At 29.1% G+C, this 24315-nt stretch overlaps 2 protein-coding genes across 2 annotated transcripts in view; one reads left to right on the plus strand and one right to left on the minus strand.

Annotated features, from left to right (window-relative positions):
• The window catches only part of LOC113370817 (cGMP-specific 3',5'-cyclic phosphodiesterase-like), a 34505-nt gene extending 19951 nt beyond the window's left edge, over nucleotides 1–14554 (minus strand). The window contains exons 1-2 of the mRNA XM_026611502.1: nucleotides 14499–14554; nucleotides 1028–1707 (exon numbers count right to left, since the gene is read on the minus strand). Coding sequence (XP_026467287.1) covers nucleotides 1028–1627 — 600 coding nt within the window. The 5' untranslated portion in view covers nucleotides 1628–1707; nucleotides 14499–14554. The remainder of the gene's footprint in view (nucleotides 1–1027; nucleotides 1708–14498) is intronic.
• Nucleotides 14555–20371: 5817 nt separating this feature from the next.
• LOC113370077 (lysyl oxidase homolog 2) overlaps nucleotides 20372–24315 on the plus strand; it is a 40907-nt gene continuing 36963 nt past the window's right edge. The window contains exon 1 of the mRNA XM_026610737.1: nucleotides 20372–20699. Within this exon, the coding sequence (XP_026466522.1) occupies nucleotides 20507–20699 (193 nt within the window). The 5' untranslated portion in view covers nucleotides 20372–20506. The remainder of the gene's footprint in view (nucleotides 20700–24315) is intronic.

Consider the following 24315-nt stretch of genomic DNA (forward strand, 5'->3'; position numbering starts at 1 on the left):
TATCAAAGAGGTCTATTTTTTTATTTTAATATAAGTTTGAATAGCAACAGTATAGTCTTAATTAGCACAACTAGTGTAACCGCCTAAAAAAAGGTGATTTTTGGGAATTTATATTAAAAAAAACTACTTTATCAATCATTTCAAAATTTTAGGAATATATTTATACATTAAGATTACATAGTGAAATTTATGAAGAAAACAATTAAATATTTTTTAAGTTTTCGTCGATCTCCAACGGCGCAACAAAAAAGGCCCTTCACTGCTGCAGTGTTTCCGGCCTACTACGTGGATGAAATTTAAAAAAAAAATCCCATTAAACTAGAAAATATTGTCTGTGAAATGAACTAGGATAAAGAAAAAAAATCAAAAATCGACAAAATGACGGCGTTTTTTTAAAAAAGTCGAATTTTACCCAAAATTTTGGTCGTTTTTGGACTGCCAAAATTCGATTTTTGATCCGATCAAAAAATCGATAATTCATTTTACGGAGAACTATTTATCGAACATGTAAAAAAAAATTGGTAGTGATCGGATCATTTGTTTTTGAGTAATCGCTGCATCAAATTCGGAAAATGCTGTTTCGAGAAAAACGTGTTTAAAGATTAAATGATCATTATACTATATACTATATATATACTCTTTAAATGGCTGTGACTCAAAAACTATTTAAGATATCGATTTAAAATTTTGGTATGTTATTTTTAAAGGTATAACCTATCGAAATATGGAAAAATTGAAAATTCGATTATTTTTTATTTATAAAAATTTGTTAAAGTTAAGAAAAATGAATTAAAAGTTGCTTAATTTCTATTATTAGGTCGATTATTTAGAAAGTACTAAAGACACCAAAGACCAAAGACAAAATGCCATTCACACTGAGTTTACAATGCCACTTTGCCTTATCTTTTAAACAAAGCAATAAGAAAGTTAGGTTTAAACCATATAACATATTGATTATATCAATTATGTAATTGAATTACTACCAATTATTCATCAATGTATTGATATTAAAATTAAAATTTCGTACCTTTACAGGAGACGATGCCCGCCATGGCTGAAACAAATCCGTAGCAACCGTAGCCGTGTTAGGCGTCAGACTTAAAGGTTTGCTACGTTCTCCAATCAAGCCGATTTTATTCAAATCATCCTTAGAGGCTTTTTCAGCGATCCACCTCTGAAGCACTTCCGGATTCGAGTCCAAAATATCACACAAAATTTTATATTTATCATCGTTTTCAGTTTTTTCATCACAAGCGCCATTCGCGCTGACGCTATCTACGTTTTTCTCACTTTTGTCCGAACTATTCGAACTAATATCTGATCGGAGTTCTATAATTTTATCAGTTTCACATTGTTTTTGTATTTCATTATTTATCACATTTTCTTTGATTTCGGTATTGTTATTGCTGTGGTAAGCACTTTCTTCCAGAGAAGGTTTATAGTCACTTACAACCGTCGGTATAGTCCTTGAGATTTTACTATTCACTATCACTGTTTTATCACATTTCGTATCGATTTCGTATTCTTGAGGAATCTCGTACATTGTTCTCATCAAATTGTCATTTGACTTAGTACTAATCCCAGCCTTCTCCTCGGATTTCTCACTGGTGTCTTCAGCCTGCTCCATTGTTCAGGCACCTCTTGATCAGCTATAATTTTATTGGTATCGGTGATTGCATTTTTTAGATTTTTATAACAATACGTTATCTAGAAAGAAACATATTACATCATATTAAAAAAACAGCAACTGGTATAATTAAAAAAAAATAAAAATCTACTTTTTATTGCTCATGCAAAATGAATTGAATGAAATTTATACGACATATAATATTTGCAACTCAAACACGTTATACACGAATACACAGTTGTAAAAGTATTAAATTAAAAGTTAAAATATTCTTGACACTTTTGTTTATATAAACAACATTTATATTTACAGAATTTAAAAAAAATGGTTAAGAAAATAAGAATATAAGACTAAGAAGATAAGATAATAATAATATAACTCAGTCTGCAAAATTGTCTGAATACTTAGGAAAAATTTAAAATATTTTTTTAAAAATTGCAGGCTATATCAATGACTTTATATCATCATTAATAATATTCATTATCTTCGCAATTATGACGCAGATACTATTATTAATATAAAAATTGCTTATAAAATGTTTTAGTACTTTCATATTTATATCGACTTCTCTTCAGTTTTTTTATTTTTCAGTTTTATTCTATATTACATTCATTTTTTTTTATTCCCCGAATTGTTGATCATCAACATAAAATACATCACATTAAAGGCCTATTCATAAAAATAAAAATATATATTTTTATTGGCATGATAATGACCAGTATTTTGATAAATAAGTCAATTCCACCATTACATCGAAAAGCCGATAAATATACGATATCTGCCCTTGGGAGAAAATATATTAATATATGCAAATATTTATGCGGATCTTCGCAACACAAATAAATTCTTTTACGCTGTATTTTTGCAGATATTTGCTTCTGCAAACATAGTATAGGAATACTTAACCCAATAAGATATATCCCACAAATATATAAATATCAGAAATACTATAATAATTTTAAAATAAAAACGAGATTAACAATATCATAAGATTCAAATTAACATTATATCATAAGAATAAAAATTTGTAAAAATATGCTATGGCTTTTAGATCTTTTAGATGTAACAAAGTTGTTGGTAATTTTCCTATTCAAACTTTAAATCGATTAGGAAATCTCAATAAACTTCAATTTAGTTATAGTTATTACTACATGTATTATATTTAAGAAATTTATTATTCGATTTATATTATTATTTGATTTATTGATATTTGAAATTACAACAATTAATTAGTAATATATCAAATTTAGATATACAAGACATAATGAGATAAAATTATTAATACCAAATTAATAAATAAAGAAAATCCACATGACAAAAAAATGCTTACGAATGTTAAATGTTAGTTTTCACGATAATATCAGAACAATTTTCACTTAGACCATGAGAACTATATTAGATATTTAGTTAAAATGTATCAAGGAAAATTAATGTATGAAAGAAAACGCTTTTTACCAAAATTACTGGAAAAACTATTTTTCATGTCAAACTATATTAAACTTTTTTCTCTAGAAACCAAAAGATTTTTAAATCAATTTGTCAGACTATATGTCTGACATGGCTCATACGCACGACACATATGGCGATTAAGGTGTTACGAGTCAAAGGAAAAAATACGTAAGTATCAGATAGTGATTAAGGTACTTAGATATTAAAATATCTATTCATTTAAATATTTTTGTTAACATTTTTGTTTATTATTTTAATTAAAATATATTTCATATAATTCATACAATTTCATACAATTTGTAATCTGTGTATACCTAAACTATACCAACAGTTTCATCACATTTCCACTTAATATTTCTCTTATCTGAATTCTGCCTCTCGACTAATATAAAAGCCCGGACATCGTCCAGCAATATGAGAAGAAAATCGAAACAAAAGTTTTCCGCACAGCTGGAAAAATAGTTTGATGCATCCAGAGTTCTGTACATACAAAGATATTCGCTAGAGACAAAGGGTCACCGCAAACAACGGCTCTACGTAAACAGAACGGCATGCAGCTGAGACAACTGCACGTTATTAACAGACACGACTACATGATGATAACCCAGGGACGAGGGCGAAAACGTCCCTTGGGCAAAAATTATCCGAGAGCCAGGTGGCCGGCTAATTGTGAGAAAAATAATGCGCACAGAGGGTGCTGTAATTACGATAAATCGCTTAATGAGCATAATTCGTTGCAACGAAACTTTCGTTTAGGGGAAAATTTAATGTAACTACAATTTGAGTTTTTGTATACCTTGGAATTAAGATACTTTCTAATTTTTAATGACTAATGATTTTAATTTTTTACATGGCAGTTACGTTCAATATTATAATTTTGTTCTGGCTTAAAGTTGAGTTTTGGGGCACCTTGTATATATGTAAAAAATACAATCAAAGTATGCTGTCTTCTCAAAAACAATTAAGTAATATTGACAATAAAATATACAATTACTATCTCTTTTAATTAACCCTAAGTCGGTCGGTTATTTATTTACCTTTGAACGGTCGGAGTGGTCTGGCTGGACCACCATTCATTTTACATGCATTTATATGGGATAAATGAGTTTTTGGTGTCTTATATATTAACGATTATTAGTAGTAAATATCTATAGTTTTGATTTTTTTATTTTTCTTACCGTCTTTTGCATGCGTTGAGCTTGCTTATAATAAAAATATTATATATATTATATGAAAAAAATCAAGAAATATAAAAAAATCGTTGCTTTTTTGTTAATTTTTCTGTTTTATATCAATGAACAACAATATTTTTTTTTCGGCGCCTTCTAAATGAATATGATTTTCAAATGAAAACAAAATGAGGTGCGTCGCCTTTGAAATGAGCTATGAGTAGAACTCAAAATGAAAATATAATTTCACTACTAAAGGTTTGCCAAGAAAATTTTCGAACGCAGTTAATGTGGGCATTACTTATCCGATTTTCAATGTTTGCGATGACCAATAAGTTTGGTAGGTTTTCAACGAACTCTCATCGTGAAAATACTAACATTCATGTTACAACACATAGCAAAGAATATATAAAATGCAGTTTGAATAGAAAATACCAGAAAAAAGACAAAATACTGGTTTACATATATCAAAAAGCGTATATTTCATACAAAATGTGTGGGTGGTCTAGACAGACCACTCCGACCGTTCGAAGTATAAACTAGCTGTAAGTGGAATTCTGTCTTAAGGCAATTAAGGCATCGTGCCTTGAGGCAAATTGCTGGAACTTCCCGTACCAAAAATTATTATTTTTTTAAAAACGATTAACATTTTTGATAAAAAAAATTACTTTGAAAAAATAAGATTTTGAGAAACTATAAATTGGACAAAAAATTACTATTTTTTGAAAAAAAAATTTTTTAAAAAAAAATTTTTTTTTTGTTTTTTTTTTTTTTTGAAAAATTTTTTTTTTTATTTTGACATATTGTGGAAGATCTGAACTTTCTTTTCAAATCAATCGTACTGCTTTAACTGCATAGGGACAAAATAAAGCGCGTAAGCGCCGCGTCGCTGTCTAACGCATAAGCATTGGTACGGAACCCATAGGACTGTAAACCAAATTCATACTTATTGTTAAAATCTCTATAAAATATCTGATAATATGATGAGCATATGTCTAATGATCATTTTTGACCGCCAAATGGCTCATTTTTTTACTTTTTCCTCCATATCTCCAAAACCGCTAGACCTACCTTTATGAAAATTTTATCGATTCTTCATCTTGTCAATACAAATAAAATTTTTTTTGAATTATTAAAATCGGACGCTCCGTTCTCTTAAAAACTGAGTTACCGTTTTCGGAACTTTTTGCCCCGTATCTTCGGAACGGCTTGACCTGCCTTTGCCAAAAACTAATCAGCACGTCTCCTTATCAATACGGATCGAATGTTTTTTGAATTATTCAAATCGGTTGATCCGTGTTCCCGAAATCGTCGACAAAAATTTGTATCCGCACATACATACACACACGTACATACATACATACATACACACACACATACACACACACACACACACATATATCCAGTTTTTCTAAGGTATGCCAAAATGTTCAGAAACCTCTGAAACGTAAAGATATATAAAAATTTTCATTTTCGATTTTTTTGCGATTACTATAACTTGCCCTACGGGAAGTTAAAAAGTTAATATTCTTATAATTATCCTTTTGTACATTTTTTTGTCCTGATTTTTCATTGATTGACAGCTAATGAAATTTTAGGAAGCCAAGAAATTTCAAGTCGATAGGATTACTAGTAGTATTTTTTTTTAAATAGAAGTCGAAAAAAGTTTGGCCAGACCACTCCGACCGACGGAGGGTTAAATAATTTTATGATTTGAAATGATGAATACAAAATTGTATGCATTCAAACAAACTTTTTTTCTAAGTGAATTTTATTAACATTTAAAAAATTCTTGTGTATCTTTTTTTAATAAAAAATTTCTGCATTATTATTCTTAATGTAACATTTCTTGCATTCGAGCAAATTTAAGATATTTTATTATATGTACACATTTTTGAACGCATTTTCAAATCATATTTTCACTAATGAAATACTTAATACTTACTAATTACTAATGAAATTCTGTATAAACCTATATTACTACTATCCCAGATTTTGCGCACAATATTATATTTTAAATAGGTTTAATAACTTTTACAAAAGCGAATTTCAAAAACAGTATATTTTATTTAAGCTGCTGTCAGATTTATATCTTCATGATTAATGTCGTATATTTATCACTGCACAGTTATTTTATCCGTTTGCCTTCAGAAAATGACTTTATTATCTATGAAAAAATTTACTCGGTCCCATATCAAAACTTGATATTATCGTTATTATTCGTATCTTGGGTCGGCGATGAAAAGAAGAAAAAACATGTAATATTTTCTGTATATTTTTCTCTATAAAACTATCTTTGCAAAAGTATAAAGTAAAGTATACACTCAGAAGGTACAACAATATTTTAATAATGTCTAGTTAAAAAAAGTATGATTATTCCAAAGGAATGCAAAATTAATGAACAATAGTGAACGCTCTGCAAAAGCGGATTTTCTCGAATGCATATAATTGCTATATCAAACTTCAGCAATAAATTTTTAATTTTTCTCAATACTATAGAAACGTATTTGTTCTGAAGAATCTGAGAAACTTTTCCTGCAGAGCATTTTAACTCCTTTCTCAGTTTCTTATAATACTCTGTACAATACGCGCTAAGCTTTTCAAAAACTTCCAGACGGTGCACTTTGAAAGAAACGAGAATGCATTTCAAAACTCTACAATGAATCATTTCTTCTAGTTATTATTACGTTTTAAATGTGATAAATTACACGTGCTTAGGAAAAAAAAATATAAGTATATAATCATACTACTGTAATTTTAATAAATAGCCAAGTTTTTAATCCTATTTTCATAAAATCACATGATGGATTAAACAGGTGATTCTAAAATTTAATGCAATAGTCATTTATTTCAAAATAAATGAAACTAAATATGCAACTCTGAATCTCGTTGTTATATATTCAGCTCAGTGACTTCAAATGAATTTCTGAATTTAATGATGTACTTCTGTGTTATTTCAGATTAATTAAATACATGTGCATCCATCCTTTAGCAAGCGTGTGGGCGATTCTGTATTAATGCTTAAATGTCATAGAACTCATTTTATCATTTCAAAAAGAGAATTAAATGACCAAAGCAACTTCATTTTAAATGAAGCGTATAGACGTTATATAATAATATATTTTTAATATTTATATTCTATACTCTTGAAAACTGTAGAGATAATGGATGCAGCTAAAATCGTTTATTCTCTTGATGCAGAAAAAATTCCAAGAGTGCTAAACTCTTTAGTCAAAAACTCAGAATAGTGTAATACCAAGATACAGCAGAGATTTAAATTTCTCTTCTTATTAGCCTACAGACATTCACTTCTCTATACAATAGTGTTCAAAAAACGTTCCACACAAATTGCCACCCAGGTTCAAGAATGTTCGAATATATGTGGTGCAGCTGAAAATTCAATTTCAAATAGAACGTTATCCTATTTCAATTGAACTGAATAGAAAACTATTGATTGGCGCTATAAAAAAAACTGAAAGGTCTGATTTAATACTTTTCCAACTGCAATCTTTTTAGAACGAAGGTACTATTCCAGAAAACACCTACATGCAAATATAAAATTGTACTGACTAGGAAAACGCATTGACGTATTCTTAAATCTATTTTAGTTTCATTGCTGAATTTAATTTAAGTGTAAGAAGTTAAAACGCGTGATATTTTAGTCACTGTCAGTAGTCTTGGCACTGTATTCTTATAGTATCAATAATACATCGATCTGCTTGAAAAACGAGAATGAAAATAACTAGTTAATGATCTTTAACAAAGTACCGAAGATGCTAAACTTTCAGGGATATAAACATTTTATTTATTAGACGGTAAGTTTCCATTCAGCACTGGACAAGTTATATATTCCTCAATAGTGTAGAAAAAGAGTTCCTAAAAAATGTTATGAAGTAGTTTATAAAATGGGGTCCATGCCAACTTTCAAAGGGTCCATGGCAGAGAAAACAAAATTTGGGGTCCACAAAATAAAAATGGGAGTCCACGGCATATTTAGAAATGATTTAAACTTTAAATGTTAGTATCAAGCGCGGAGCCAGCCACATATCAACCTCGCATATCTGAAAAACTATTGAATGTTCCAACTTTAAATTTTTGTCGATTATTTAGTAAAGTGTAGTAACAATGTGTGTCAAGTTTCATCAAAATCGAATTAGGCATTTTTGAAAACGTACAATCTGTTTCAATACTAATGTTGAGAGCGGAGCCAGCCATCCATCAGCATATCTGAAAAACTATTGAATGTTTCAACTTTAAATTTTTGTCAAATATTTAATAAAGTATAGTAACGATGTATGTCAAGTTTCATCAAAATCCAATTATGCATTTTTGAAAAAGTACAATCTGCTTTAATACTAATATTGAGAGCGGAGTCTGCCACCAATCAACCTTACATATCTGAAAAAGTATTGAATGTTTCAACTTAAAATTTTTGTCAAATATTTGGTAAAGTGTAGTAACAACGTGTGTCAAGTTTCAACAAAATCTAATTATGCATTTTTGAAAACGTTCTATCTGTTTCAATACTAATATTGAGAGCGGTGTCAGCCACCCATCAACCTCGCATATCTGAAAAACTATTAAATGTTTCAACTTTAAATTTTTGTCAAATATTTAGTAAAGTGTAGTAACAATGTATGTCAAGTTTCATCAAAATCCAATTATGCATTTTTGAAAACGTACTATCTGTTTCAATACTAATATTGAGAGCGGAGCCAGCTATCCACCAATATGATGAGATAGTTGAATTTTGTGGCAAAGTACAAATCGTACTAAAAAAATGGTTTCGAAAAGTTTGAAGTTTGCTCTAATCGTTATATCGTCTTCGAAAAATCTCTATTGCATAAAAAAAATAAACTTGCCAAAAAAATTGGTTTTTCTTAGTTATCGTACGGATTTATTGAGTGTTGTGAAATATATCGTTTCCAGATATTTGACGGGTAGTTGTAATTTTCTTATAAAGCATTGCGAAGATTCGATTTAAACCTATACTTTTTGAGAACGCGGCACAATTCGGGCCGAAAATTGATTTTATAAGAACCCGGATCACTAGATGGAAATCCGTGACTGTTCCGACGAAACTGGTTACCTGTGGTCACTTTTACAGGGGGTTCATAACAAAACAAAAAACATTGCAAGGGGTCCATGGCACAAACAAGTTTGGAAACCTATGTTCTAGAGTATTCAATAAGAACATGAGTTTCAATGTGAGTCATGATGGAACCTTTAACAAATTTATGTCTTGTGTTGTTGTAAGATTTGGAATTTAAAGTAAATTAAACAAATTGGATTAAATAAATTAATTTGAAGTAAATCAAACCGCAGTACCTAAAATTGACTACCTTCAATTGAGAACATAATTTTGATCTACATTTTTAAGTAAATATAGACATTACTACTGCACGATATTAGATTGTTCAAAGTGGAATTCGAACTCACAACCCAGTCCACACCATGGAAAGTCCGTGGTGTCCGAGGAGTTCGTAAGCTTAGCCATAAAACCGTGGAAAACCCATTATTCTGTGGGAATCAAGGAGCTTTGGAATTTGATAGAAATAAATTTCTTGTTTGATAATCACATATTTTAATACATTTTTATGAAACATAGAAATATCTTTCTTACATCGTATCATAGTATACATCTATACTTCTATAATATTACAAACAGAATTTTCCTTTTACCGCCCGTTTTATTTCTAAAGTTGTTTTGTCGCCCTCGTCTTCCCTACGTAGGTACAAGTATCGTGTTACATTTTTACATTGCTTATTGCTATTCTTAACCCAAAGTAACGAGCACGCGTATGACAGTTTGCGACTCACTACAGTACCACACCTCGTGTGCCTACACCTACCTCATGTACGGTGGAGCTTTCGCGCTATGTATAATCTGAGCAGTACCAGCCAGCTAAGGTATATAACGCATTGTGGAAAGTGGTAAAATGATCCCTAGCGTTTGCCTCTAATACGGCTGGGATTTGGTAGCTATTTTACAAAGTTAAGCATCATATTACCAGACTGCTCGAGAAAAGTTTACAGGGCCGAATTTTAGGATAGATGAACCAAAATCGTGGATGAAAAATATCATACACACCGAGAGTAGTAACGGTCTTGTAGAGTGTCCGCTTGTTCTTCACGCTTAGCGGGCTGTTGTGGATTCTAGATGGTTAATTGAAATGATTTGTACTCGTTCGTTCTGCATTTCAGAACTTTCAAATCGAAGTAGCTACACAAGTATAAATCGATTCAAAACACCCTGATTGTAATAAATTTATTGAAAAAAGTTTAGAGCTATTTTCTACTGGGTTTTCACGATTTTGTGAAATATTTTTAACAATTTTTTCTAGTATTTACATGTTTTTATCTGGACCCAGCGATGGCGTTATCAGTGAGGACGTGGGCTAGCACCGACTAGTCCTGGATTCGATTATAATATCAAATTTACACATGAGGTTATAAATCTCCATATTTCGTGTAATTATATTTATATTACAATAATTTTACACGACTAAGCCCATGACAACTTCAATTCTTGTCAACCAGGAGATCACAGCTCAACATGTATTATTAAGAATTCATGAGTACAAATACAAGCGCCATGAGAAAATGCAAACGATATAATAACAGATTCAGATGATAAATTATTTAAAAGTTAAAAAGATCATGCAATTTTGTTATGTAGTTAGAGAAATATTAAAGATAATCATTTGTACTGAAATTTATAGAAATTAAATAAAATTTAGGATTTATTTTAAACGTTCATTTTATGGAAAGACATTTTGAAGTTTCTGGAAATCATGAATAAGTATTTTAAATTATTTCTCACAATATTTTTGAAATTATATAAGAAAATTGGATGGCAACATATTTCATTAACCACCTGTATTAAATTTGTGCAAGTAATTATATTTCCTAGTTTACTGTAATGTTTTGATTAAAATGTGTCTGTGCGGTCCTGTAAATAAATTTCGCAATTTCCTCTGCATAAACGTTCATTTCAAGCATACTCCCGGCATGTATTTCTGATTTTCGCGTTATTATCATATCGAATTATTAACGCGCATGTAATCAAGTATCTTTTTGGCAACACACCACCCGCATACGAACTCAGTGTCCTGGTTTTGTGTTTCAGAGAAACTTTTTTTGCATTTTTCATTTTCTCTATATTTTCCAGTAGTATGCTATCTTTATTAAAAATAATTTATGGGTGGAATTTGAAATAATGGTTTTGGCAACGAAATGTTCGTAAATCATTCTTCATTATATTAAACAGGTATATGCTACATTAATACGCATATAGTAATATATGCTATAAATGTAATGAGTGAAAAGGTTGCACATAGAACAGTTATATATGATAGACAAATGATTTTTAATTTTAATTTCAATTTGAAAATATATATATATATATATATATATATATATATATATATAAATTGATTTATAAATTAAATAAGTTTATAATAACGAAAAATATTTTGCTCATTCAAAACTAAACATCTTTGAATTTACCTCCATTAAATATATATAAACGATATAAACGGAACTTAGACAGTATTTAATAATTACTGTTAAATTAATTTTGTATGCTCGTTTTGAAAATATTAATTATTATATTAATAAAAAATATATGAACGATATATATTATTATAAAATTCTTTTAACTTAGCAGCATTAAAAATAAAGTTAGCTAATAAGAAAAATTTCACTAAATTTCGAGACTAGTTGCTCTGAAACTTAAATTGAAAAAAAAAACAATTGCAGCTATTGATCTTCGATGTGAGTATGCAAATTCAAAAGTCTTATAAAAACGATCTATTTGAACCTCATTGCTATTCCTAAACCATATTTCAAGTTCTTATGAAACCTATAAAATATAGAGATCATAGTAAGTCTTTGGGTACACAAATATGAAATCTAGTTTGTTATGCGAAAATAGATTCCTAATACTTCTATATATAAATCTGTAGGTGTAATCAAATCTCTTTCACTAGTGGACCAAAACTTTCCATCACTATAGGGTCTAATTAATTTAATCCAATCTAGAGTGCCAAAACGGGTCTCTGAAGTAATTGAAGAAGAGACTTGTAGTCTACCCAATATTGCAGAGCTAATGAAATATGTATTGATGGAATTTCGTGTTTGTATAACGATTACTCACACGTATATAATTAGCTTACATATTATCAACACAAACAATAAGACTTAATGAAAATCATGCCTTGGCCCGGAATATTCAACAAAGAGTGTTTCGAACGGAATGGAATTTTGTATCTTTGTGTTGTTCTCTGAAAGACAGTGTTTTAATTGAGGTTTAGTAATTAGAGGTATTAAGGATGCTTCGGGTTTGTTTTGTTACAAAAACATTGGGAAAACAACAAATGTATTCATTGAATAATTTTACTAATGATTTTTGTTATGACGGTATTCACAACGAAAATACTTCTAAATGAAAGTATAACCTTGCTTCTTTTTAATAATATAATATATCTGATAAATATATCCTTGCTTGTATTTTTTCGGGTACAAATAATATAATAAAAGTAAATAAAAAAAAATTTCAAAAAATATTTTTAAAAAAATACCTATACGAATTTTGTAAATGTTTTTATAGGTACGGGTATAGGTATGTTATTGAAGTTTGAATTTTATAAAAGGTAAATTATAACTATTTTAAATAAATTTTGCCCTTGAACAACTTACATTATATTTATTGTTTATATTTAATAAATTTTTTGACAAATTTGAAATTTGAGAAGAGAGTCGAAAATAACGATACATTTTAACGGGATTATTAATTAAAAAGAATATAAATCTATTAGCACTTCATTTCTAAAGATTCCAACTAATTGTATATTTACTCAAACCCACTTTTTCAATAATGGCAATAAATTCAATATTAACAGAAAATTAATCTATATGTACACAAATTATCTAAACATTTATTTGGCACAAATGTTAAAGTACACAAAACCGTTTACGCACGTTTGTATGAATACAAATATACATAAAATTTAGGAATGTTTATGGTTTTATTAGCAACTGACTCTAGAATAATTGAAAAATTATTTAGAATAAATAAATTTGATTTTAAACGACTGAGGAATACAAATATATAACAAATGACTAACTCGTACACTAAGAATAAGATAGAGTTTGATTAAAATAATGAATAAGAAAATTATTTATGACCGGAATAAAATTATGTTGTGAGTAAATTTTCTAAATAGTCTCTTTGGTCATTTTAGTGATTTTTTTTATTTATTGATATAATTTTTTCATATCTTAGTCGAACAGGGGTATCTGGTATGAGAGATTATGAAACAATTTTCAAATTTTATATATATACATATTAATTTTTCTATTTCATTATACAATAACATGAAATTTATTATAAATAAAATATCTTTAAATACCTATTCAATCTTATTTGTCTTCAATTTCTTTATAATATTTTTTGTATTTTCCTTTTGAAATTATTGTCGTCACTGGTATTTTGATTTTAGTAATTGATTCATATAGTTAATATAATTAATATCGAAAATATGGGTTATTTCCTCAATAAATCAAAGTTCAAACAAAAAACCGTTAAACTGTTTCAACGTACTTAATTTGATTGTATTAAACATAATTGTTTTCTTTTAAATTTACGAGTGTAAAAATTATAAACAAAAATGTAATTGTTATGTGAATTCAAACATAGAATAATTCATAGTAAACTTGCGAATTTAGAAATAAACAACATATAATGACGAACGTCAATAAAAATATATAATAAAACAGTATACTATAACAAATTAATTTAGTAACTTGCATGTAATAATGCTATTAATTTAGATTAGATGGGTTATCAAATAGTGATATAGTGAATATTTTCATTTTAAAACCATGATAAAGGCATGTAAACTATAAAAGCTTGGCATAGGAGGTTAGAATTTTATAAGAAATTAATAAAATTATATTAGCATTACTAGAAATTTGTGTCAACGAATCTATTTCTTTAACGGTCAATGAGAACGTGCGTTAACTGTCCCGCTGTTAGATAATCAATTACAAATATTTGAAAAATTATGTAAACACATGCGTATATTACAATTAGCAAATTGAATGTGGAACAATATCGTTCATCAAAAGCAACGAGAATACAAAATAGATTATTTTTAATGTTTATCACGCGATTTGCCTATTTGAATGCGGGCCTATTTAATAACGCTAATTGAAGACAATATACACTCAGGTGTCGTGCGTTACTTTACCTTAATGGTAAGATGTCATTACAGGTTAAGCATGGTACAGTCATGGCACGGGCACAAAAACTATTTTAAAAAGTTTTTCAAAATATTACACAAAATCTATCTACACCACTATAATTTTACTATATGACAACAATAATTTTCTAATTTATCTACATGTAGTGACATAGGTTAAAATTCTTAAACACGACAAGAGAATTTATTGTTTTGATTTTGAATTTGCAAAATGTCAACCGCCAACGGGTGCGTCTCGCAAGGCTTACCCGGACCGACTGATTCCGGGCTGCTTTTCCAGCACGGCGATCAAATACTATTATGCGTTATCGTAGCCTTCCGTGCGAATTCGGCGTAGTTCGGATCGATCCAGCGCGGGAAAGCGCCGAAATATTAGCGCCTAAACAAATGTCATACATTGCGCGCTTGTGGAGGTTGTTTTTTGTATGGTCTGGCTACGAATGTAACAAAGGAACTATCAAATGCGGGGTGGAAGGAGAGCAGAGGGTTCAAACAATGTTTAATTTTTACAAATACACTTTATCGTTCTTTTTCTGATTGATCAATTGGGTATTTTATCACTAAAACTTTATTTTAGAATAAGGTTATTTTACCAGCAACCCTAATTTTTTGGCCACATAAAACTGTTTCTTTTATCCTACACTAACATCAAAACCCTAAATATAGTTCCAGTAACCCAAATCTTACTTAAAATGTAATTTTTTTCATATATATTTAACAGCAATCAGAACCTTACGTCCCATGAGCTGTTGGGTTGAAACTTCTCCTTACATCGTATTTTTAGATAGTAACCCAATGGTTAATCCATCCATATTTGATGATTTTTGTTATTAGAATTAATCTAATAGGGCTAACTTTTTATTGGTGCAGCAATGCCGGACAAGGGCTATTTTCACTTGGAAACATATTGCTATCTATATTTCCAAGTGAAAATCGTTGTCACTGCTGCCTGACAACAGGCTGCTCGAAGTGGGTATCGAACCCGGGACCTCTGAAACAAGTCCCGTTGCTCTTAACCGCTTACCTACGGGCGAGCCCTAAAATGTAAATGATATTATTAAACCTTGTTTTAAACAGCAATGAGGAGTTGAGGGTCCTATTAGTTGTTATGCTGATTTGACATCGGTTTTGCAGATGGCAACCCAAACATTTGTCTCATCTCTTTACGATAAACTTCATTATTATTATTAAATTTTTGTAATAGAGCAAATATTTATTGATGCAGCAATGCCGTAACAGGACTGTTTTTTTATAGATAGCAATATATTGCCAAGTAGAAACTGATATCACTACTGCCTGATCAAGCTCCAAAAAGCGCGATGGTACCCGCGATTTTCTTATTCAGGTTCAGTCGCTCTAACCACTTATCTACGAGGAACGTAAGAAGTAAAATAGTGTTATTAGAACTATTTCGGGATTTACCAAATTTCTTAGTAATTGCAGCTATAGGATTAAAATCAGAGATTCCAGGTTCAATTCTACCTCGAACCTCCTGACGTCAACCAGAAGTGACTTCGATTTACATTTGGATTAAATGATACGTTGCCCAGTGCAAATGGCCCAAATAAAAAGGCGATTATGAGGTTGTTCAGAGAAAATTAAAATTATATATCTGGTAGACATTCAAAAGATTGCTTATGATTAACATAGTTGTTAGAGATAAGCAGTGCTCAATATAGCTTATGAAACATATAATGCTTCTGATGTAAAATAACAAACTGTAAAATAACGAAAAAAAGCTTTATATTCATAATTTATTCGCTGCTTGTTCATAAAGTTAGAATTAAAATATTTTATTGATCTCAAATCATGAATTCAAGTTCTTTCTACTAGCGTTTCACCCAGTAATTCATATTAGACTCATTATTATTATTACAGAAAATGCAAAAAAGCATCTTTCTTGCTTCAAAATGGATGAAGCAGATTTACTACTGATATTCAAAAATTTTAGTAATCTTGCTTCGTCACGAAATAAAAATACATATACTTGTTACAACTATCGAGTAAGTGTGCAATGGTCTTTATTGCGGATCTTTCAAGATTTGTTGGTTCAAGTGCATTATTAACTTTACTTCAAGTTAAGCCCGAGGGTATACTTTAAAATGCTCACAACTAGTTGGAGAACTCTGGACAAAGTTCTGTTTGGATGAAAATTCACATTAAACAAACAGCATGTGAGTAGGTATACAAGAGAAATATATCTTCCTCTATTTCAGGCATAACAGTAACGCAAGGTAAATATATTTAAGATCAAAATTACGAATATTTTAGATGATCTACTAAATATTAGGTTGTCAAATATCTCCCGCTTTTTTGCTCTTGGTTTATAATACAAAAAGGCGGAAGGGAGATATTTGACAACCTATTATCTTATTATAAATTATCATATGAGTTTAGTATATGTGCAGGTACATACCATTTGATTGAATGTTGTAAGATTGCCAAAGTCATCATGGTAATAATTTCCAACCAGAAAACACATGTTAGTTGCGACAAACCCATTTTTCCGTTTATCCATGATGATGGTACTGCTTATATATATCTGTAAGTAAAAAAAGATAGAAATAAAAAAATACTTTCTATATAGAATTGATATTGATATTGAATGAACAAATTCGAAAGAATTACGCTGTGTTATACATAAATTTAAATTTGTTTGCAAGATTGGTGATCAGAAGTTTTCTACAATATCGCCAGCATCCTTCTAAAATACCACGCTTTTACATCTGATCTAAAATTTTCTCTAATTGCTGCTACGGAAATTCGGTAATCAAGGACATTTAATGCATTTAAATATCAAGGCCACGGACTGGCACATGCATTACAAATTAGATAATTAGCCAAACTATATATAATTTATTCTTGGCTTGATTACAAACAGCTCATTGACCACATGCTCGAACGCAATAAAGTATATGATTGATGTTAGCATCGCATCGATGTTGTTTAAAGGAAAATCAGCTGATCAGTTGCAAAATCATTGATCAATCTGGGAGAGATTCTCAAACTATAATTCGATTCATCGATCAAACCAGAAAATATATTAAAATTAACATACTTTATATCCAAATTTGTGGCTGTAAAGGCTCTTTTTCAGAAAGATTTTTAAAATGTACAAATAAGTTTGGTCGCTCTTTTCTAGATGTCATCATCCATCTTCCTAAATTAAATGTTTGCGAACTTCATCCCAATTTATCATATTTTTCGAAAGACTACCTTTAATAAATCTGCTAGAAGATTAAATTTAAAATTATATTGTCTTTAAATTTCAACAGAATGATTCGCCCATAGGTCAAACCGTTTGAGGTACGATTCCAGAATCGATCAATCACAAAATAATAATTTTGTACTAAGACTTCAAATATATAAATAGATTCAATATATGACTATTGGAAACGTAAGCCAAGACTAATCATATAAAAAGTCTAGAAAATTATACTGTCACTGCGATATGATGCGTTTCGTAATAAAAATGAACTGCATTTTTCGCAGTAGTTTAATCTACTTGAGTGGTTGTTAGATATCCATATTTTTCTTCGGTTATTACCTCCTAAAGCTCTGTCTCTTAGTAAAACTTATATTTCCATAGATTTGTTTTATTAATAACGTAATAGATTTACATACGAGTACATATTGTAAAATGGTATGGAATTTATCCGAAGTATCTTTTATGTGATTAGTATACTTAATTCGAGTTGTATTTTCTTTGCTTTTGCGCAACTTTGTGGTTTGTTAAGAATATTCTTATATAATGAAAGGTGGTAACCTAATAACATAGAATCGTCGAGGGAAATAAAATGTGCGGTTCATGAAACAAGAGAAAATTGCAACGCATTTACACTCACAGATATATATATATATATATATATATATATATATATATATATATATGTATATATATATATATAAGAAAATCAAATAACGCAGATTTATGATGCAAGAAATTTCCTATTGTACTCTTGCATTTTTCTTAATTTATATAATACTTATAGCTGACAAGATCCTTACTTCAAGCTTTCTTTGCGACTCTTTATTACATATGTCATTATTTCATTTTTGCTACGTAGACTTTATCTCAAATATTAATTTTTTTAATATTTGTTTTTTTTTAAAGCGCTTATTTTAACTACATTTTTACGTTTATACTGAGAATGTGTAACATTTGCTTGTATGCGAAACTAGAAGTATGTGAATTATGTATATATATGAATGTATGTCTGTATGTTCTCTATCATTTAGAAAATTTTAAACATTTTTTGAAATTTTGGAAAATTATTAGATATATCCCCTAAAAAGGTTTCACATATTTTTAATATATGCGAGTGGTAAAGTTAGACCACCCTTATTTTTTGAGTCATTTTTTTTTCTTATGTGTATATCTTTTCCATATTTCGTATTTTATAGACAAAATATTACCCCTTATGAATTGGCGACAAACGGTACCTCTAAATGTTTACCCTCTCACAGCAAATATTTTTTGCGTAAAAAATATTATAATAATTAAGCAATTTTTCAATTCACTTTCAGTAAATTGAGCGTTTTTGAGAAGAAATAATTAAGGAAAAATTTCAATTTCATATTGAAAACTATTCAAATGTCTACCCTGTTTGCAATCAATAGTTGTCAATATATTTATTAAAGATTGTGTGTCATAAGTTATAAAATCGAAAATGAAAACTTTTATATATCTTTACGTTTCAAAGGTTTTTGAACCTTTTGGCATACTTTGGAAAAATGGATGTTTGTGTGGGGAACACGGATCAACCGATTTGAATAATTCAGAAACATTCGATTCATATTGATAAGGAGACGTGCTGATTAGATTTTGGCGAAGGTAGGTCTAGCCAGTACGAAGATAGGGGGCAAAAAGTGCCAAAAACGGTAACTTAGTTTTTAAGAGAACGGGCTCTCCGATTTTAATTATTTAAAAAGCATTTTACTTGTATTGACAAGATGAAAAACTTTTTAAATTTTTATGGAAGCAGGTCTAGCGGTTCTGGACTCCCAATAAAAATAAGTTAAAAAAACGCCTTTTGGCAGTCAAAGATGATCATTAGACATATGCACATCAAATTGTCAGATACTTTATAGAGATTTTCATAATGTGTACACATTTTGTGTAAATTTTATTAGGTTTCGTGCCAAGATTTTTGATTACGGTACGGGAAGTTCCAGCAATTTGCCTTAAGGCACGATGCCATACACCCTAATAGTTTTCTCAATGGTTTAAGTAAGATAATATCTTACAAAATAAGACGGCATGACCTAACTGTATCAATCGCAAATCCACCAAGTTCTTTTACCTTAGGGGGCGTCTATTCATTTTTCACCTGATTTTTTTTAATTGAAACATTTTGTAAATTTTCTAATAAAAATGAAAAACATTACGGTTTTTTTATAAATTCGAAAATTTTGATCAAAAAATTTTGCGTAATTAAAAATACAGATTATGTTTGGTGGGAGAGGCTGGGTAATTTTAAATATCACTATGTATCACCAAGGGGCAGAGGTGGGTCCAAAAATCCCTAAAAAATCGATCACGTGATTAATGGACGATTCCTTATTTTAAGAAACAAGTTCATTCGCAAATAGACCTGTTAATAATTTTCTTTTTTCAATTGTTTATTCCTCCTATGGAAATGTTTAGAGCGCTTTGAAAGAATGTTAGAAATAGAGTACGCGCGCATACACCAGTATGTAACTCACTTGTGTGTAACATGTGACGTTTGCGATACCGATTTAGATCAGATTGGTAACTCATAGTATATCAGATTCTTAACTTCATCGACCGACCATGTGTGTTAATGTTAACATAAGGCAGTGCAGGAAATCATTCTTGCAATAAACGGTCAGATATGTCAGTGTGGCACAATTAGCCGAATCGATCACTTTACAATGATCTATAAACTAGTTCACAAGATAAAACAATATTAATAGATAAGTTAGTTTTAATGTCGTGATTAGGATTTAAATTTTTATTTGTTTTTTTTTTAATAATGAAGACAGAAAACTGGTTAGTGTTGTGTGTTTTATTGTGCAGTGCTTATAGTTTGGTGAATGCAACGACTGCAGCCGCTGCGGGTGAAGAAAGGCGGGAAAATAAAGCAAAGCTGGTTAGGAAATATTTGAAGAAATTAAAGAAAGAAGATGGTGCTATTAAGTTGGTCGGTGGTAGTAATGAATTGGAAGGTAGTAATCAAAATGTTTGTTTAATTTTTTAGGATATTAATAATATTCTGGCGATATGATAAAATCAACTAAATAACTTAAATACTTCCATAAAATTGTAGCTATAAGTAATAAATATAATTGTAAAGTAGTGGTGCATGGCATTGTGCCTTGAAGGCAAATTGATGAAACTTCCCGTACCGTTAATAAATATTCGAAGAATAAAAATAATTAATAATCAATAAAAATTGATGAATTATCAATAAAAATTCTTTTAAATATTTTCAAATAGATTATTATAAATACTGTAAGTTTCATTTTTTTTTAATTTATAAAATAGAAGAGCTATAAGAGCTTACGGTATTATAATCTAAACATTATGAATATAATTCTTGATACTCAATCCAAAGTAATGAAAACAAAAATCAAATTATTGAAATCTCTATAAAATAATTAATAATTTGATGTGGCTATGTTTAATGATCAATTTAAGCCACCAAATGTAAGTTTTTTAAGCTTTTTTTCTGTATGTCCGAAAGCGCTGGACTTGTCTTTCTAAAAATGTAATCAGGTCTTCACTTTGTCAATGTAAGTAAAGTCGATTTTGTTGCGATTGCTATAACTTATTCTACTGAATATTAATAATATACAAAATAAAATTGAGCATAGCTACATACAACAGATTCAAAAGATAAAGTTTCTGGAATTATATTTGTTATTATATGAATAACATTTATAAATATTAATTATTGTAATAGTTATCGGTGTTTTAATTTAGTTTGTTTATTTGTAAACCAAGCCTAAAAATCTGACCCAAAATCAATTTCATGCAATTTTATCAAAAACAATATTTTTAAAAATCAAATTATTCTAAAGTTCATTTCTTAAATACTCAAATTAATTACTGTGTATTTTTAATCATATAAATTTTAGTATTTTTAACAAATAATAAAAAATGTTGCTAGTTTGTTTTGAAAATATATATATACTTTATATATTTTGATATAAATCTATGATAGATGAAAAAATAATAAAAATTCTACGTATTATATTTTTTAAAGTCAGCAATGTATATATTATAATATATAAAAAGAGATTTTTCATTTATATTATTATAGTCTAACATTCGTAATACGCTATTTCATGCAAAAAAATTGCAATTTACTACTTACGATATCCCATTTATAAACTCATTTAATGAAAATACGTCTTTTCATAAAACTTTATATATATATATATACTAGCTGACCCGGCAAACGTTGTTTTGCTAAGTAAGGTATATTCTAAACAATTTCTAGAGAATCAAAAATATTTCAAACGAACGATTAGCTGACTACGTTCAGTAAAACTACAGACTTCGTCATTTTAAAAATGTGCTTTTTTTGCTGTCTTTCAAAAATTTGTTATCTAGACCTTTTTACCCTATAGGCGAGGTAACTTGGAACGGCCAGATGGCAAACAGGTTTAATGTCTTATTTTAATTTTAAAGGTATTTTACAAAATAATTACATTTTTAACTAATGCTAAAAAGCTACCAACAGAAGAAAATACTTTTACTATGGATTTTCAAAGATGACCGTTTATCTCCCAATATCAAAGTCATAAGAATCAAGGTTATAGCTGGTTATACATCTTTCTCCCTTCACTTTCAAATAATGTTGTTAAACAATGCTTCAGCTTTAATGGATTTTGACACTTTGGTCGTGAAACTTTTAACCCCGTACCTTCATATATTACTAACCATTCTTTGATAAATTCTGTTGGAAATTATAACTGGGAATAAGTTATTCGACAAAATGTACATGTAAATGTAAGTAATGCTCTTTTTCAGTCTTGGTCGCGGCATTATTATTAAACTTCACTTTACCTTATATATATATATATATATATATATATATATATATATATATATAGTCTTGGCCGCGGCATTATTATTAAACTTCACTTCACCTTATATATATATATATATATATATATATATATATATATATAGTATCATAGATTGAATAAACTACATGGATAGTTTATAAATAATTAATTCTGAATTAAAATGAAAAACGGGCTCTAAACTACCTCTCTGCCACCAATTACTGAGCCACAGCAACGCGTGGCCGGGCTAGCTAGTATTTTTTTTATAAATATACTATCTATTTTATAAATATACTATTTATTTTATAAATATACTATCAATTAAACTGAAAATCGGGATAAAAAGTATCCTAAGTCCTTCTCCTGGCTCTAAACTACCTCCCTGCCAATTTTCATCTAAATCGGTTCAGCCGTTCGTGAGTTATAAGTGTTAGCACATAAAGCGATCCTCTTTTATATATATATAGATATATATATATATATATATATATATATATCTACATATATATATATATATATATATATCAGGGTGATCCTTAATATGGACATTTTGGAATTTCCTTGCTTCCAAGGGCTCAAATGCTTCCAAATTGATAAAAAACAATTTTCTGAAAGTTTTAGCTCTTAATATTATCTTTTAGATAGAGCGCAATTCAATCAAAAGTTTTGTATGGAAATAGGGAGCAAGGAAATTCGAAAATGTCCATACTAAAAACCACCCTAATATGTATGTATATATATATATATATATATATACAACGCAGGGCACAGTCAGTGTTTAACAAGTTCGAATGAAATTTATTTATTCTTATTTATAATTTGCATTACTTATTTAGCCACGTGTTGGCAAACTTGCACGATATTTAATAAATCTTTTTTTTTACATATAGGATAATTTTCCAATGTTCAAGAAAATCGCTCATAATAATTTTATCATCATAAAAACCATTAAATGGATAGATTTCAGATGTTTCTCATTTTCAATTTTCATTACAATGTATGAAAACTTGGCTCAGCCACCACCTGCAACTTAAACGGCATCGTTAATCATTTTATAACCGTGAACTGAGTAAGGCCATAAATAATGAAACCGATGTTATAAACTGTTTAGAAAGCCATTTCGAAACAAATTGTATGTAATAATGCAATTGATCAAGTTAATGTTTATGATAAATAATATGTTATAAATAATATTTGTGGAAAAATTAAATGAAAACTAAGAAAAAAATTATTAGACGGAGATAAAGCACTGCTGGTTAATATTAAAGTTTGTCCTCTCAAAAATTGGTTTTTGAAGGAAAATTATCGAATTCAAAAACCGTTTTATAGTGAAAAACACCTGCTTTCAATATGTGAATGGCACTTAAAAAAATAAAAAATGACAAATGTAGCCAAATGTACCAGATTAATGAAAACACTTAAAAATCGATAACCGCCCTTCGTTGCACTAATACAAAAATATTTGCACCCGGATTTTGTAAATATTCTAGGATTTATACTTAATTTATAAAATGATTTATACTTTGTAGCTGAAACACTAAAATAAAAAATAGTTTTTCAAATCAATCATATTTAAGGTAATTTTGAAACATATGTTCTTTGGGCTTAATAGAAGTATTTAATTGTCACAAAATGTTGAAGTATTTTGTACATGCAACTAGCATCAACTGATTTACAAGCACATTGGGTATTAATTTTTTAATATATAAGTGGAACCATGATTGATAAATCAGACTCATATGAAAACCTTGTAATAATTCCCGCTCTT

The sequence above is a fragment of the Ctenocephalides felis genome, unplaced genomic scaffold (assembly GCF_003426905.1).
Source record: "Ctenocephalides felis isolate EL2017-DRISC unplaced genomic scaffold, ASM342690v1 CF-g0.4_SCAFFOLD_01492, whole genome shotgun sequence".
NCBI lineage: Eukaryota > Metazoa > Arthropoda > Insecta > Siphonaptera > Pulicidae > Ctenocephalides > Ctenocephalides felis.